The 15,655-nt window shown below is 46.1% G+C and overlaps 2 protein-coding genes across 3 annotated transcripts in view; one reads left to right on the forward strand and one right to left on the reverse strand.

Moving 5' to 3' along the window:
* Positions 1-7: 7 nt before the first annotated feature.
* On the forward strand, positions 8-8,837 carry adam8b (ADAM metallopeptidase domain 8b). 2 transcript variants are annotated; one of them, XM_037981019.1, is made up of 22 exons: positions 8-153; positions 1,214-1,320; positions 1,393-1,466; positions 1,560-1,635; positions 2,180-2,256; positions 2,358-2,550; positions 3,111-3,176; positions 3,246-3,308; positions 3,376-3,545; positions 3,627-3,708; positions 3,787-3,926; positions 4,763-4,949; positions 5,115-5,204; positions 5,389-5,584; positions 5,674-5,776; positions 5,854-6,019; positions 6,098-6,178; positions 6,328-6,412; positions 6,769-6,880; positions 6,957-7,119; positions 7,565-7,615; positions 7,846-8,837. In XM_037981019.1, the coding sequence occupies exons 1-22, from the start codon at positions 129-131 to the stop codon at positions 8,140-8,142; spliced, it is 2,604 nt and encodes an 867-aa protein (XP_037836947.1). In that variant the 5' UTR covers positions 8-128; the 3' UTR covers positions 8,143-8,837. The 2 variants fall into 2 exon arrangements, with proteins under 2 accessions (XP_037836947.1, XP_037836948.1); XM_037981020.1 differs by having other exon boundaries at positions 1,214-1,311.
* A 1,777-nt stretch (positions 8,838-10,614) lies between these two features.
* The window catches only part of LOC108250658 (inhibitor of nuclear factor kappa-B kinase subunit alpha), a 16,492-nt gene continuing 11,451 nt past the window's right edge, over positions 10,615-15,655 (reverse strand). Inside the window, exons 19-22 of the mRNA XM_017440648.3 lie at positions 14,846-14,993; positions 13,672-13,808; positions 13,230-13,329; positions 10,615-12,201 (exon numbers count right to left, since the gene is read on the reverse strand). Of these exons, the coding sequence (XP_017296137.1) occupies positions 12,136-12,201; positions 13,230-13,329; positions 13,672-13,808; positions 14,846-14,993 (451 nt within the window). The 3' untranslated portion in view covers positions 10,615-12,135. The remainder of the gene's footprint in view (positions 12,202-13,229; positions 13,330-13,671; positions 13,809-14,845; positions 14,994-15,655) is intronic.

A 15,655-nucleotide genomic window follows, 5' to 3' on the forward strand; every position in this document is an offset into this window, starting at 1 on the left:
TCCGGTAAAAGTGTGAGTCGGTGATGAAGTCCGCCCCCCGGGAGGGGCCCCAGCGATGATTCACCGGGTTCGTAACGGGACGGAGGAGCGGCGGAGTCCGGACACGCCGCGCTTCTCACGGGGGGAACATGTTTCCGCTGTGGCTGTTCTGGGGTAAGAATTGATCCCACTTTACCGCCGAACTGGACTTTTATTTTGTTGGAACAAGCTGCTCCCAGATCAGCTGAAAGGTTCCGGAGAGCAGATAAAGTTATTTTACTGATAAAAGTGCGTTTTTAGGCTTTAAAGATTATTTTAAAACTCCGTGAAAAGCTTTAGCGGAATATAACAAAGTGCATTTATTCAGGTAGATGAATATTTCTTGTTTTATGCTGATTTATTTTAAAAAAATAAACTTGTTTTAGTGTTATTTTACACCAGCTCAAACATTTAGGTTTTATAACTAATATATTTAGTGTTTAAATGAGACATTTTCTGCTTTTCCTTTTAAATTATTTCAATAAGTTTATAATTTTTGTCGTTTGGGACAAAAAAACTTAGTTTCTGCTCAGTTATTAAAGTTTGAAGTTACAAAAATAGACAAAATAAAACCAAATAAAAAGCTGGTTTATTTCATGAGACTTCAGTTTGTATTTACACTTTTACAGATTGGTGCTAATTTTGTTTTAAAACATTTCTCTGTTGTGCAAAAGTTTTGAGCCAGCTCTCATATTTTAAATATTTTATTAAAGAAGCAGTTTTTTGTCTTTTTTGTTGGTAGATGTTTCTTTAAATGAGTTTTGTTCTCATTTCTTTGGGATTTATTACAAATTTAACTAAAGACAACAGTTTTACAATCATAAAAACAACAGATTTAGACCAAAAAACGAGTTTGTTAGCTGAAAATGAATTTATATATAAAGTTTGACTTTTAGGTTTGGTTCATCTGCTGTAATTATTGATTTCAGGGTCTAATATTATAAAGAATCCAAATAAACAAAAAGAAACCGTTAATCAGATGAAGTCTTCTAAAGAGCTGATAGTCAATAAATAATGTTTTCCTGATATCCTGCAGCTCGCCTCGGCTTTAATCAATCATTTTTAAGAACGACACTAAACTAAAATAATTTTTAGATGATAAACTGAACAGGAAAACCTGCTGAGCGAACGTCTGACAGCTTGGATTGGAAACAAAGAAATAAAATGGTGGCACTTCCTGTCGAACTGTTCACAGCCGGTTTGGAGCTCAGTTCGGGCCTTCTGTCCCACGCTCAGAACTACGAGGTGGTCCGACCTCGGAGACGCCCGGAGAGACGGACCAGGAGCCTGCAGGTCAGCCAGGTGAGGGGCGGAGCCAGCGACACCTTGGAGGCGCCGCAGGAACCTGGTTTGAATTTCCTTCGTTTCCTGCAGATTTATCCTGACGAGGTTCAGTACGACCTGACCGTCGGAGGCAGAAACCTCACCGTTCAGCTGGAGAAAAACTGGTGCAATTCACATTCCTGTTTTTAACAAAATAAGAGTCTCAACAAGTGAAGATATGAACACAAAAAAGTGTTTTCTTCTCTGTTCTGGTTCAGGAATCTTCTCGGGGAGAACTACACTGAAACATATTATTCAGAGGATGGAAAACGAGTGACGACGACACCAACCCAGGTGAGATCTGACTCCTAGTTTCTCTGGTTTTGTTTTGTTTTAGGACATTATATGCAATAAAACAAACTCACACATAACAGGATCACAAACAGACAACAAGAAAACATCTATAAAAGACAAAAATGATGAAAAAATATGTAGAATATTAAAAAATAACTGAATATGAAATCAGTTCATGACAAAAATCAAACATTTAAATTAACCTCAGTCTTTAAGAGTCAGAAATATGAACCTTATTTCTTATTTTTATGATTATTTTAACTGTTCCAGATGGTTTTTGTACAAAAACAACATTAATTATCTTTTATTTCCCATTTTTTGTAACAATCCTCCTCCTTAGTTTCCTTCTTCTTTAAAAGTTTGATCTGTTTATTAAAGCAAAATGTTTCTTTATGTGTAATTTTTAGTATTTTGAACCCTAATCTAATGACATCGATCAGATTTATAGATCCAGAGCATCACAAGCAAATTAATTAGGTAATAAAGTTTTATCAGAACGAGTGAAACGGATTCTGGGATAAAATGGCCGCCCTGTTTCCTGCAGGAGTTCTGTTTCTACCACGGACGCGTGGCGGGCGAGGCCGACTCCTCAGTCAGCGTGGGGATCTGCTCGGGCCTCAGGTATTTCTTTACCTGCTTCATACTTCCTGTTTGCCTCGAAGTGCTCCGGTTCTGATCCGATGGCCTCGTTTCTCCTCCTCTTCCTCCCTGTCGGAGCGCAGCGGCTTCCTGACGGTCCGGCAGCAGCTGTACCGGATCGAACCTCTGGGGCGGACGGACGGCGAAGAGCACGCCGTTTACAAACAGGAGCGCCCGAAGGTCAGCGGCCGGCCCGGCTCTGGCTCCAGAACTTCCAGGCTGTACGACCAGAACCAGAACCCTCAGCCTGCTGGTCTCCTCGGGTCCAGCTCATCGGTGCGCCGCAGCGTCAGGGTTTCTAAGTTTATGCTGAGTCAGCGTTCACACCACGGTGTTCCTGTTTTTTAGTTGTTTAGAATCTAACCACTTCTGCTGTTTTAGCTGTTCAAACATCAGAACCTTCGGCTGCTTCAGGAGACGGCTGCTGGGACCTTCGGCTCTTAGACTTTTCAGCTCCCGGACGTTTTTCTCTACTTCTGGATTTATTGACCCATCTGCTACTGTTAGCTTTTAGCTCTTTGTAGCTTTTAGCTTATGTTCTGCTTCTTTTAGCTTTATCAGCTTCTTCAGAACTAACGCTGCATTTTTGCAGAAAATCCATTTTTTCAAGATAAAATTCTGCTGCAACAAGAGGCGGCCTGTTCAGGGTCTGCTGATTGTCCCATCATGACCTTTGACCTTTAGCCTGCTAGCTGAGACGGAGCTCTGATGTTCTCCGACTGCATGGTCTGACCTCGGGGTGAACTTGTTGGGATGTGAACAGTCTTTGTCTCTGTCAGACGTCACGCCCAGGAACATGAATCGGTGGAATCTGAATTTGAATTTTGTGTTTTCAGAAGACGAAGCGGCTCTCGGCTCCTCAGAGGTTTGTGGAGCTGTTCGTGGTGGCGGACAACACCGAGGTGAATGTTTAAATCACAGCTTCAAGCTTGTAAAAAACTAAAAACCTGATGATGTTTCCTTTCCTGCAGTACCAGCGGTACGGTGAACAGACCACCTCCCGTATCCTCGGAGTCGTGAATCACATCGATAAGGTAAAGTTCGCCGCTGCCGCAGTTCCAACTTCCTTCTTTAAAGTGACGGCATGCCCTCTGCCTGCAGCTGTACCGCGCTCTGAACATCCGCGTCATCCTGGTGGGGTTGGAGGTGTGGTCCTACAGAGATTACATCAGTGTGGACCCAAAGCCAGAAACGACCCTGGACCACTTCCTGGCGTGGCGTAAAGCCGACCTCCTGCCGAGGGTGAAGCATGATAACGCTCAGTTTGTGACGTGAGGATCGGCGCCGGTCGACGTTCAGGTGATAAATCTGTGATGCTGGAGGTTTGGAATAATGACTCTCATCTTCCACAGAGGCAGGGTCTTTGGAAACGACACCGTCGGGCTGGCGAATAAGTTCGCCATGTGCACCGAGAACTCGGGCGGAGTCAACCAGGTGAGTCTGCCGATGGCGTCACACCAACCGGTTCTGGGTTCTGGAGTTTAAAGGGTCAGAACTTTCTCTCTCCTTCAGGATCACCAAGAAAACCTGCTGGGCCTCGCCTCCACCGTCGCCCATGAGATGGGTCATAACTTAGGGCTTTCCCATGATGCAGCGGGCTGCGTGTGCGGCCCGATGGGCAGCAGCGACTGCGTGATGACCGAAAAGCTGCGGTGAGAAAACGCCTCTGAAACGAGATCTCATGGGACCAAAACATCACAAGATTTCCTGCCGAGTTCTGAGCGCAGAACAAACTCAACGTGGAGGGAAACGGGTCGCTCACAGCAGCAGAACCCGTCTGGAACCCGTCTGGGACCCGTCTGGGATCCGTCTGGGACCCATCTGGGACCCGTCTGGGACCAGTCTGGGACCAGTCTTGGACCCGTCTGGGACCAGTCTGGGATCTGTCTGGGATCCGTCTGGGACCAGTCTGGGACCTGTCTGGGATCCGTCTGGGACCAGTCTTGGACCCGTCTGGGACCTGTTTGGGATCCGTCTGGGACCCATCTGGGACCCGTCTGGGACCCATCTGGGACCCGTCTGGGACCAGTCTGGGATCCGGAGAACTTAAAGACCGGCTGAAGAGCAGAGAAACATCCAAAACATGCAGGATAGTGGTCCTCCAGGACCAGGATTGGACACCACTGCTGTGGACTCTTCTTCTGCTGCCGTTATCGTTGTGTAACAGTTTTATTTTCTGGATTTCTGGAGGGGTTGTCACTGAAGGAGCTTCAAATATTTATTCTGTCTGTTTAATCAGCAGAAACTGACATCATCTCAGCACAGAGAAATCAGCCAAATATAAAAAGTTTTGCAGCCACTTTGGTAACGACTCAGTAGATAAACTTCAGCACACAGTTGGTGAAAAGCCTAAGCAGATATCTTAAAGTCTGTGTAGTTCAGCACCAAAAAGCTAAACTGTAACAAAATTAAACTATATACGGTATAAACAGATGAAGATGGCCGCAGTCCTCCTGCTGCAGGTTAAAACCTTCCTCCTCCTCCTCAGGCCCGAGGGCCAGGCGTTTCCAGAGTTTTTTAGCGGCTGCAGCGAGCAGCAGCTCTCTGACTTCATGGAGCGAGCTCAGCCCGGCTGCCTGCACCGACCCGTCTCCGTCAGAACCGTCGCCCCGGGCCCCAGCTGCGGTAACGCCCTGCTGGACCCCGGAGAGGACTGCGACTGCGGCACCGAGGAGGTAAAACCCCACAGAGAGGCCGCTGCCGGAGCTGCCGGCACGTGTCGGACGCTTTAAACTGAAAGAGTTAAATAGTTTCCTTGTGAGCTCAGGTCTCCTGAGCGAGGAGGAATTCCTGACTGAACATTTAAGGCTGCTCTAATATGTGCCTTTTGTTACTTTTAGGAATGTCAGAACCCCTGTTGTGATGCAACAACATGTCGTCTGACTGCAGGATCTCAGTGTGCTGACGGGCTCTGCTGCGAGAGCTGCCAGGTACCGATCACTCAGAACCACGTCATTATTCAAACCAGCAGGAAACAACAACTAAAGTCCTGTTTCTGCTCTGTTGCCACATCCTTCCTCCAGCCGCAGCTCAAAGACAGGAAGTGCTCCACATGCTAATGAGCTCAGAAACATCTAAGAAGTAAAAACAGTTTGTCTGCTCCGACACGAACAGGTCAAGGCGTCGGGCAGCGTGTGCAGGGAGTCCGCAGGAGTCTGCGACCTGCCGGAGTTCTGCACCGGACAGTCCCCCGAGTGTCCCGAGGACAGCTTCCAGATGAACGGGGAGCCGTGTCTCGACCAGGCGGGGTTCTGCTACAACGGGCGGTGCCCGACGCGGGAGCAGCACTGCTGGAGGCTGTTTGGAGAAGGTTTGTTCACTTCAGGAACTCTAGAGAACTAGAATGAAAAGTATGAATGATCCCACAGAAAGAGGACAAACTTTCATTCCTTCCTGCAGGAGCGAAAGTGGGACCTGATCTCTGCTTCAACCTGAACAAACGAGGAGAAGAAGACGCCAACTGTGGGCGGGGCCAATCCGGCGTGCTCCCCTGCTCTGCTGCGTATGTTTCTGTCACAGCTCGTCCAGACGGTCTCAACCCCCAGCAGATTTCTGACTCCCCCCCCCCCTTCTCTGCAGGGATGTGAAGTGCGGGTCGGCGTTCTGCGTGGGCGGCGGCGAGTCGATCACCGGCAAACGGAGTGGCTACACGGTCTTCAGCCTCGAGTGTAAGCTGAGCGTGGAGAACGACAGAACCAGGAACATCGACATGGTGCCCAACGGGACCAAATGTGGACCGAACAAGGTGAGCAGCTCGGAGCTCTGAGACGTTCCCCTGAAGTCCCCCCCCCCGAAGCGTTTAACGTGGATCTGCTCTGCGCAGGTTTGCCTCGGCAGCAGGTGTGTCGACGTTTCCGTCTACGGCAGAAAGGAAGACTGTGCAAAGAAATGCAACAACAACGGGGTAACTTCCTGTCATGTTACAAACACACCTGTTTAACCCCGCTGTGTTCCTTGGTCTTCATGATGCCGTTTGATCACTGATGCTCCGTTAGAAACCCGTGACAGACTTGTTGGACAAGCTGTGAACCCGGCGGCTCGGATGTGTTTCAGGTGTGTGACCACAGGAAGCTGTGCCACTGCGACGCTGGCTGGGCTCCGCCGAACTGCGACACCAAATACTCCGATTTACCTCCAGGTACGGAACGATCAGCCGAACTTCAGCGTCATCATCTGAGCGTGGGTCTCTGCTGCTCGATGAGTTTCACTAACAAATGATTCATATTTACACCTTAAAGATGCAAACCTGAAATTACCACATATCTCAGCAGAGGAAGAAGAAAATAATCTAGAATCTGATAAAAAAAACGCTCGTTAATCTGCTGACGATGCAGTTTTTAATCTTCATGTGTAAAAGTCAGGTTTTGCTTTTACGACATTCTGAGCCACAAAATGTTCTTTAAAAGTAGAACTCAGGAGTTGGACGAGTCCCAGCAGCTGTTTTTGGTGCATGTTGACCCCTCCCACAGACGTGTTTTCTTCCCGTCCCTGCAGCTCAGAACGTGGCGGCGGCGGCCGTGGCGGCGGCTCTCTCCAGCCTCCTGGTGATGGCGCTGCTGATCGCAGGACTGATGTGCTGCAGGCGGAGCAGCTACGCCCGCAGACGGTACTTCCTCCTGTTGTTCCGGGTGGTTTTTATGTTCGCCCTTCGCTCCCCGGCTGATCGAAGTCTGCGTCCGCAGGAGGAGGACGACGTCGCCTCCCGGCAGGCTGACCCCGACGTTCCAGAGGACCGGCGTCAGAGACAGACCTGAGATCAGTCAGCCGACTCTGATGGAGTCGACAGCCAATCAGGCCTGCAGTCCTCTGGTTGTTCCTGTGTCCCCCAGGACACCTGCTCCACAGGTAAACACCTGAAACCTGCCTCCCACCCGTGAGACCCCGCAGGACACTTCCTGTCTTCACTGATTCTGGCGTCCGGAGGAGACGCCTCAAAGCGCCCGAGAAGTTCAGAGATCAGCTTAAAGAGAAGCTTCTGTCCTAAAGAGACCTGTCCAAAGGGACGTGTCCTGGAGAGACCTGTCCGAGGAGACGCAGAGGGACGTGTCCTGGAGAGACCTGTCCAAGGAGACGCAGAGGGACGTGTCCTGGAGAGACTTTGTTGGTTTGACTTCATTAAACCGCCGTTTTTAACCCGTTCTCTGAGAAAAGGCGGAGCTTGAAGCTGATCTTTGAGGACAAATGTTAAATATTTCTGTGGTCAGCAGAAAACTTTAAACATCAAAGAACTGAAGCTGCAGATACACAAAAGTCCAACATTCAGTAACGTCTCTCTCTCTTTCCACCACAGATCAAACCTGTGCCTCCGCTCAAACCCTTACCTCCTGCGAATAAACCGCAGGTGAGTCTTTGAGGTGAAAGGTTTTCAGTTTTTAATTCAGCTCTGAGTTAAATCAAGATGTGATCAGACAGGTAAAGGTTAAAGGTCAACCTTCTGGTTTCATTTACAGAAAGATGAAAAACTTCTTTAAAGCCTTTCATCTCGACCTGCTGGCTGCAGGTTCGAGTCGAAGGAGAAGAACCAGATTCACAAATATTAATGTTTCAAATCCTTCTGGTTTTTCTTTTCAGGTTAAAGGAGTCAGAACCAGTCCTCCACCAGAACCTGGGGTCAAACTGACCCCTCCACCTGAACCTCGGGTCAAACTGACCCGTGCACCTGAACCTCCAGTCAAACCCAGTCCTCCACCTGAACCTCCAGTCAAACCCAGTCCTCCACCTGAATCTCGGGTCAAACTGACCCCTCCACCTGATCCTCGGGTCAAACTGACCCCTGCACCTGGACCTCCGCCTCCCCCCCGGCGCCCAGCGAAGCCCGGCCCTCTCAGACCTGAAGAGTCCGGCGCTCCGAGGCATCGACAGGTTTAACCACCTAAACGTCTACAACTGACTACTGTTTGGGGTCATCCTGATTCAAAATGGCCGCCACAGCCAATCAAACTCGGCCAACACAAAAATGACTAAAAACTTCTACATAAAAGGCAGCGGCTGATCTACACCATACTGCCAAAAGTATTCACTCACCCATCCAACTCACTGAATTCAGGTTCATCACCTCCACAGCCTCAGGTGTAGAAGATCCAGCACCCAGGCATGCAGACTGATTCTACAACCATCTGTGGAAGAATGGGTCGCTCTCAGGAGCTCAGGGAATTCCAGCAGGGTGCCGTGATGGGATGCCACCTGAGCAGTGAGTCCAGTCAGGAAATGTCCTCCACAGTCAGCTGTTAGTGGTCGACCATGTAAAACCACAGAGTGGCTCAGAGGTCACCAACGTTCTGCAGAGTCAGCAGCTGCAGCTCCAACCTTCATGAGGCCTTCAGATCAGCTCAGGAACAGAGAGGAGAGCGCTTCATGGTATGGGTTTCCATGGCAACGGCTGCATCCAAGCCTTCTATCACCAAGAGCAAAGCGTCTGAAGCTGTGGAGTAAAGACCGCCGCCACTGGACTCTAGAGCAGAGGAGACGTGTCCTCTGGAGGGACGAGTCTTCGGCTGCTGCCAGGAGGACGGTTCTTGTCTGACTGCGTTGAGCCAAGTGTAAAGTTTGGTGGAGGGAGGATCATGGTGTGGGCTTGTTTTTCAGGAGCTCTTAGTAACAGTGAAAGGAACTCTTAATGGTTCAGCAAACCAAGACATTTTGGGGACGGCCCCTTCCTGTTCCAACATGGCTGCACACCAGAGCACAAAGCAAGGTCCATAAAGACATGGATGTGGCCTGCACAGAGTCCTGACCTCGACCCGACAGAATCAGAGCCGAGACTGAGAGCCTTCTGTCTGAAGAATGGACCAAAACCCCCATAAACTCTCCTGAACCTGTGGGAAGCTTTCAGAGAAGAGCTGAAGCTGTTATAGAAGCAGAGTGGGCCAACATCAGAATAAACCCTCTGGATTAAGAATGGGATGAACTCAGGAGTCTTATTTATAAACAAACAAACATGTTTATGACGTATAAAGTCCAGTTTAATATTCTGGGTGTTTTTTGTTGTGACTTTAACTTCAGAGTTTAGAGAACAGATCTAATCTCAGACGACGACAGCTGTGGACTTCCCTCCATCTTCAGATTACACAACCTCTGGCGTGACGCAAACATCTACAACCTGTTCCTGTTTGTTCCAGAACCGAAGAAACGACGAACAGCTCAAAGTGTTTTTACTGAAATAATTCTTAAACTCCATGAAATGTGTTTGTTCTTTCAGCCGCCCGGTTCTGGTTCTGGTTCAGGTTCTGGTTCTGGTTCTGGTTCAGGTTCTGGTTCAGCTGCTCGCTCGTCTTTAACGGATCAGAAACTGAGACACTGAATTAAATTTATCTAATTATTCTGTAAAAACTTTTTGTTAAAGAGAAATAACTGAACAAACAAAAAGGCAGCTAAACATTTAATCATAAAATCGAAGCTGCAAACAGCAGCTAAAGCGAAACCGTAAGAAGCAAATACAAACTAAAAAAAGCAAAACAGGAGCTAAAAGCTAAAATTGGCTAAAAGAGGACCTAATAGCTAAAAACAGACAAAAACAGCAAGACTGCAGCTAAAACCTGAAATAAAATCATAGCTGCTAAATGTAGCAACATGAAGCTAAAAGCAGCAGGAGCATAGCTAAAAGCTGAAATAATAAATAACAGCAGCCAAATGTAACAAAACAGCTGCTAAAAGCTAAAACTGGCTAAAACAGAACCTAATAGCTAAAAATAGAAAAAACTGTAGCTAAAACCTGAAATAAAAAAACAGCTGCTAGAAGCTAAATGTAGCAACATGAAGCTAAAAGCAGCAGGAGCATAGCTAAAAGCTGAAATAATAAAAAACAGTGGCTAAATGTAACAAAACAGCTGCTAAAAGCTAAAAGCAGCAGGACCGAAGCTGAAACGATCCTCAGAAGACTAAAAGGCGCCGAAGCAGATTTTAGTTTTTGAACAAACTGAACGGATCTAAAAGTGTTTGTTGTTTAGTTTCGGTGAATAAAGTTAAATAATTTAAATAAATGAACAAATCTTATTCCTGACGGAGCCGGACGTTCTGAGACGAGCTGTGAGGAAGCAGATGCTGGTAATAAAACACCTTCTTACAGAACCAAGTCGAGCTCCTTTCACAGCTGAGCTTCGGCTGATAAAAGCTGAAATATGAGGACGGACAGATCAGGGCCTGGACTCAAGCTGAGCTCGAAAACAACCAGGAGACTCCAGGAAACCAGAGAGCAGCGGCTCGTTGGCGTGAAACGCTGAAAGTTTCAGAACCGTCATTTTAAACACGATCATCGATGAGCGGGGAACGCTTCGGCTCGCTCTTCTTCTGTGACCTGAAACCGACTCCGGAGAGCGCCAGTCTGAGCCACCGAGAAGAAAGAGCCGTGCCAAAAGGATTTATTTTATTTGGTGGTCAACATTCATACAGGGAAATCTGTAAAAATGAAACATTCAGAATCAGATTCCTTAAATACAAAAGAACAGACCGGTTATCCATTGCACTTGACCTTCATAAATACACGGTTTCTTTAACCAGATGAACACCTGCGTGTGACGGGACGGGGATGGATGATGGAGAAGAGGCTTGGAACAAACGATTTAAACAAAAACACCAAAGATTCAGTTTCTGTTCAACGAACCTGAAGGCCGTAACCTCCACTAACTGTTCCAGATTAGGATTAAAATAAACCACAACTTCTTATAATCCCTGAAAACGTCTGATCGTGTTCGAACTGACGGGTCGACTCTCGTTCTTTTAGTTTTGCTCCAATAACTGAATTTATGGGAATCTGAGAGCTGAGAAAACTAAAGTTTGAGTTTCTGGGTCATTTTGGATTTTAACAGAGAAGAACAGATGTGTACAAATAAATATTAATACGTTTCATCCTCCTATTATAAACTGTTCTGTTCGGGTTTTTATGGATCTAATCGATTTGATGGATCGTGATCAGATAAATTAAGAAATAAGAAAAACTCCACTGATGTCTCTTTAATGTTATCTGTTCTCTGTAAATATGATCATTTCTATCTATCTGAATAATGTGACATTTTAGCTGAAAACGGAGCTCATTCTGTCTGAAATCGTCTCTCTGCTCCTGAGTTTGTCCAACTTTTATCTGTATTTATGTTCAGAAGTCAGAAAACAGCAGATTTATTTATGTTTTATGCAGCATAACGTCTAAAAAAACAAAACAAAATCAGCCCAGGAACTGATAGTTTGGCGTTGTTGTTTAAAAACGACCTTGTGTCTGTTTTAGAAATCAGCATCAGGAGGAAGAACCGTCTCTGAGGACAGCTGAGCAGATTTTTCCTGAATAATTTGGTTAATCTGTCGTTTTGTTTGCAGCTGAAAGACGACGTAGAAACACGATGGCCAGCCATGTACTGAGGCACGTATGATGATGACATATAACACTATTATTTAAAAACACACATAAGTTAAACCCCCAAACGCTCGTGGTCGGATCAAACCCGGGACGAGCGGCGGCAGAGAGAGAGAGAGGCTACACGGGAGCATCAAAGTGCAGTTTGCTTGATTTTCATCTCCTCCTTGACCCCTGACCCCCGAACCACTTCCTGTTTCCTCTCTGAGCCACAGAGCTCCCCCCGAGCGACGGATGCGCTGCTACAGTTTGCTCGCCGTTACAGTGAAGATGATGATGATGATGAAGGGCATTGTGCAGCATCATGAGAAGGAGAAAGCTTCGTTGTATAAAAAGAAGATTATTGATTCAAACTTCCTGCTGTGGGACGATGGGAGCACACCGATCAGGAGAGGAAGTCCTGGTCAGAGCCGGGCGAAGGCCCTCCGCTGCGCTGCCGCCGCCGTACAGTCCTTAGTGTTACTCAGAGAACGGGTCAGAAAGGAGGACAGATGGAGGAGGAGGAGGGAGGGGGGCGTTTATGAGTTTCGCTTTTTTAATTTTGTTGTTAAAGTTTCGTATTTCGTCCAGCTCCAGTCTTGGTCCTTTAAAGAAGAAAAACAGAAAGGAAATCAGCGCGATTTAGCTTTGAACCCACAGATCTGATTTCTGGCGGATCTTCGCCTCCTCTCCTGGCGTCACGACGAGCCGCGGCGCTCAGAGCGGCGTCCGTCTGACGGCGGCTCAAACTAACATGTGTGGCTCTTTACGGCTCTGACCGGAAATAACTCCTGTTTTTATTTAAACGCTGCTCGTTAGCCTTTAGCTGCTCGTTAGCCTTTAGCTGCTTCCTGTAAGGAAACGTGATCTCTGCCCAAAATCCGTCAGAAAATTCAACATTTTTACCACATTCAGTGCCGTTCTGCACATTTATTACACTTTACTAAGTTAGGAACCAAAGAAATAAAGAAAGTCTCTGAATTTAAAGTCTAGTTTTTATCATGAAAGTCTGTTTTTATTAAATAAGTTAATTAAACCTTTAACAAACGGGCCTCGTTGTTCTGCTGACTCTGACTTTGTGTTTTATTATTTTAAAGTGGGATAAAAATAAAAAGGATTGTTTAAACTTTATCAAACAAACCTTTAGAGTTCTAGAAGAACTGAGGAAGAATTCCTCTTAATTTTGGTTTTTAAAATTTAAAATAAATCATTTATCTCCTCTCATTTACTCGTATTTCTTTAAAAATTTGATGGTTTTTTTATTCTTTCCTGCTTCTCTTTCAGACCCTGAACAAACTTTATGATCCTGTTATTTATTAGTTTATGTCTTTTTAGTCCGAACGTTAAAAACTCTTACAGGTTTTAGAGCCGCTTTTATTCTGTTTCTGCTGTTTGGAAAAAAAAAAGAAACATTAATTCTTTTAGTATGTTTCTGTCTGTCTGTTAGTTTGAATCTTTGCATGTTTACAAATCAAATTAAAGACATTTATGTTTGTAGATGAGGTAGTTTCTTTCTTATTAAGTGAAATAAAATCATCTTTAAAGTGATTTAAAGGTGCAGGTTGCCCTTTAGGCTTCTTCTAATGTCTTTGGTTGCAGAAGAAGTGGAAGCGTTTGTGAACGGCGAACTCACCACGATGCTCCGGGCCTGCTCGTCCGCGGCCTCCTGCATCAGGCTGGTCAGCTGACTGAGGTACTTCTGGTTCTCCTGCAGGAGGCGCGGCGCCGCGTCACTGCAGGAGACAAACATTCAGACAGTGAGCATCGGGAAATCAGAGGCGGGAGACAAAAAAAGCAACGATTCTTACAGTCTGATGATCTGAGGAGGTAAAATATGATGAGGCTTCTTGTAAATTCAGGATATTATGTCACTGACTGATAAAAAATAAATAAAATAAATTAACCAGCATTGAAATAATGTATTTAGAGTCAGAATAAAAGCTGAAAAACTGAAATTAATTCACAAATAAGACAGAAAGAGATGCTTCCGCTGCATCTTATTTTGAAGGCGGTGATTGATTCCAGTTTCCTGTTTAATCTGCTGGATTCTGTGAAGGGATGGTGGAAAGGGTCACCTGTCGTTGGGTCCAGGTAAGGAGGTGAGGGGGTGGGGGGAGCTGACGGGCTGCGCCGACTGCGACCAGTGAGACACCTGCAGCAGGTTGGACGACTCGGGACTCGCTGCTATCGAGTTCCTGGACGAGTTCTGGGCCTGAAGGAGGGGAAAGACGACTCAGAAGGTCAAAGGTCAGGGGTTAAACTCCCACCTTCTTTGACTGACAGTAAATTAACTCCTGAGCTGTTTGTTAATGAGACAAATATGATAAAAAATAAATAAATACATGTATAAAGTTTCACTTTGTCCCTGAATAAAATGGCCTCTCAGGCAAATAAACAAATGTCCCCGCTGATCAACAATCGGCCGTTTTTACAGAAAACCTGACAGATATGTGGCTAAAAACACCAGCTGGTGATAAACTTTGTTTTGTATTTTGGAGAAATGAACCTGTCAGCCTGTTTCTCACCGAGTGGCTCGTTGGAGACGCAAAGAAGGTGAGAAAAAACGGAAACTTTCACTTTTAAAATTAGTGCTGATATGTCTGCAGCCGGACGCTCGTAACTGTGAATAAATCTGTGAATTATTCTCCAATCAGTCAGAGTGTAGTTTTATAAAGACAGCAGACATTTCTCAGTCTTTCTGAAACTAAATCACCGGTTCCAGATTCTCGCGGCGTTCTGACGGCGCCGCTTTGCTCATCTTTCAGACACCGATACGAGAAGCGAGGCCCGACGGTCCACGGGAGGACACTTAGAGACACTTAGAGACATTTAGGACACTCCTGCGTGAACGGTCGCGCCTCGGTGACACAATCTGCTGCTGAACGCTCGTTAAATCCTGAGAACCCGTCAGGTTTATATGAACAAACAGCTTTTCTGTTTCAACCCGAACTGACACATTTAAAGTTAGGCTGAATGACAACAGAATACTTTGAAAATTACTACATAACAAGTAAAACTCTTCTCCAATGAAAGTATAAGTACCTGAAGGCTGTTAAACGGTTAACCGACCGGTGAATTAGTGATTCCAACAGAATGAACTCAACATTTGGACACGCAACAGAACCACAAATCAACAACTTTCAGGCTGGATGTGGAGCCACACGAGGAGTTTCAGCCTAATTATTTTTTTTAAGCTCAGTAGATGATTTGATCATTAAAGCAAAGCGGAGATGATTAAAAGCTACTTACACAAGCTATCTTGAGTAAATGCCAGAACTCCTTCTGTCTCTTGACCTGCATCTGCATCACGGTGCTGTCGGCGTCCTTGATGCTCTCCAGGGTTTTCTCGATCTTTGGGAACAAGTCGATGATCTTCTGTTTGCTGATCAGGATCTTACTGTGAGGGCGAGATGACCGGAGTGAAACAGGATGTCTGGGAGGACTTTAATGATGAAGATTTGTGATAAAAAGTAGAGAAAACGAAGACCGAGACCCTCAGACTGTTCACAGATTAAACATGAAAACGTTTCCCTGAACTGGAGCTTGAGTTCTCCAAACATGCTGAGACGCGAATCTGAAGAAAAACACAACGAGGAAGACCGAAGAGGACAGATATGGATGCAGTTAGAGAGGACACGGAGGACAGAGTTAGTCGGAGGGCGACTCGCTGTGAAGACCCCTGAAGAGGGAACAAATAAAAGAAGGAGGGTACGCATTTAATGTAAACAAAGCACGTGACTGACCTACATTAGACCATTGCAGGACCAGCACTGCTGATATCGATGCAGCACTTTTAACTGATAAGGACATCTGTAGAGTCTCACGGGGACAGAAGTCCATCATGTTTTATCATCTATAAGCTAAATGATTCCTGGTTCCCTCAGGTGCTCCAGTTTCCTCCCGCATGTTAGGTTGTTTGGGGACGAGGTGTGAGTGAGGGTGAATGGTTGTTTGTCTCCTTTGTCTCTGTGGTGGACACGCCTGTCCAGGTGTGACCCCGCCTCTCGAACAGAGGTAAGAACCAGCTCCCCGGGACCCTGACCAGAGACGGCGGGCGGG

The sequence above is a fragment of the Kryptolebias marmoratus genome, linkage group LG17 (assembly GCF_001649575.2).
Source record: "Kryptolebias marmoratus isolate JLee-2015 linkage group LG17, ASM164957v2, whole genome shotgun sequence".
NCBI classification, from domain to species: Eukaryota; Metazoa; Chordata; class Actinopteri; order Cyprinodontiformes; family Rivulidae; genus Kryptolebias; species Kryptolebias marmoratus.

Excerpts from the sequence above, each read along its gene's own strand:
- adam8b (XM_037981019.1), top strand. The coding sequence starts at position 129 with ATGTTTCCGCTGTGGCTGTTCTGGG. Across the intron at positions 3,177-3,245 it reads TGGTGGCGGACAACACCGAG|TACCAGCGGTACGGTGAACA; the intron begins GTGAATGTTTAA and ends CCTTTCCTGCAG. Across the intron at positions 6,179-6,327 it reads AGAAATGCAACAACAACGGG|GTGTGTGACCACAGGAAGCT; the intron begins GTAACTTCCTGT and ends GATGTGTTTCAG.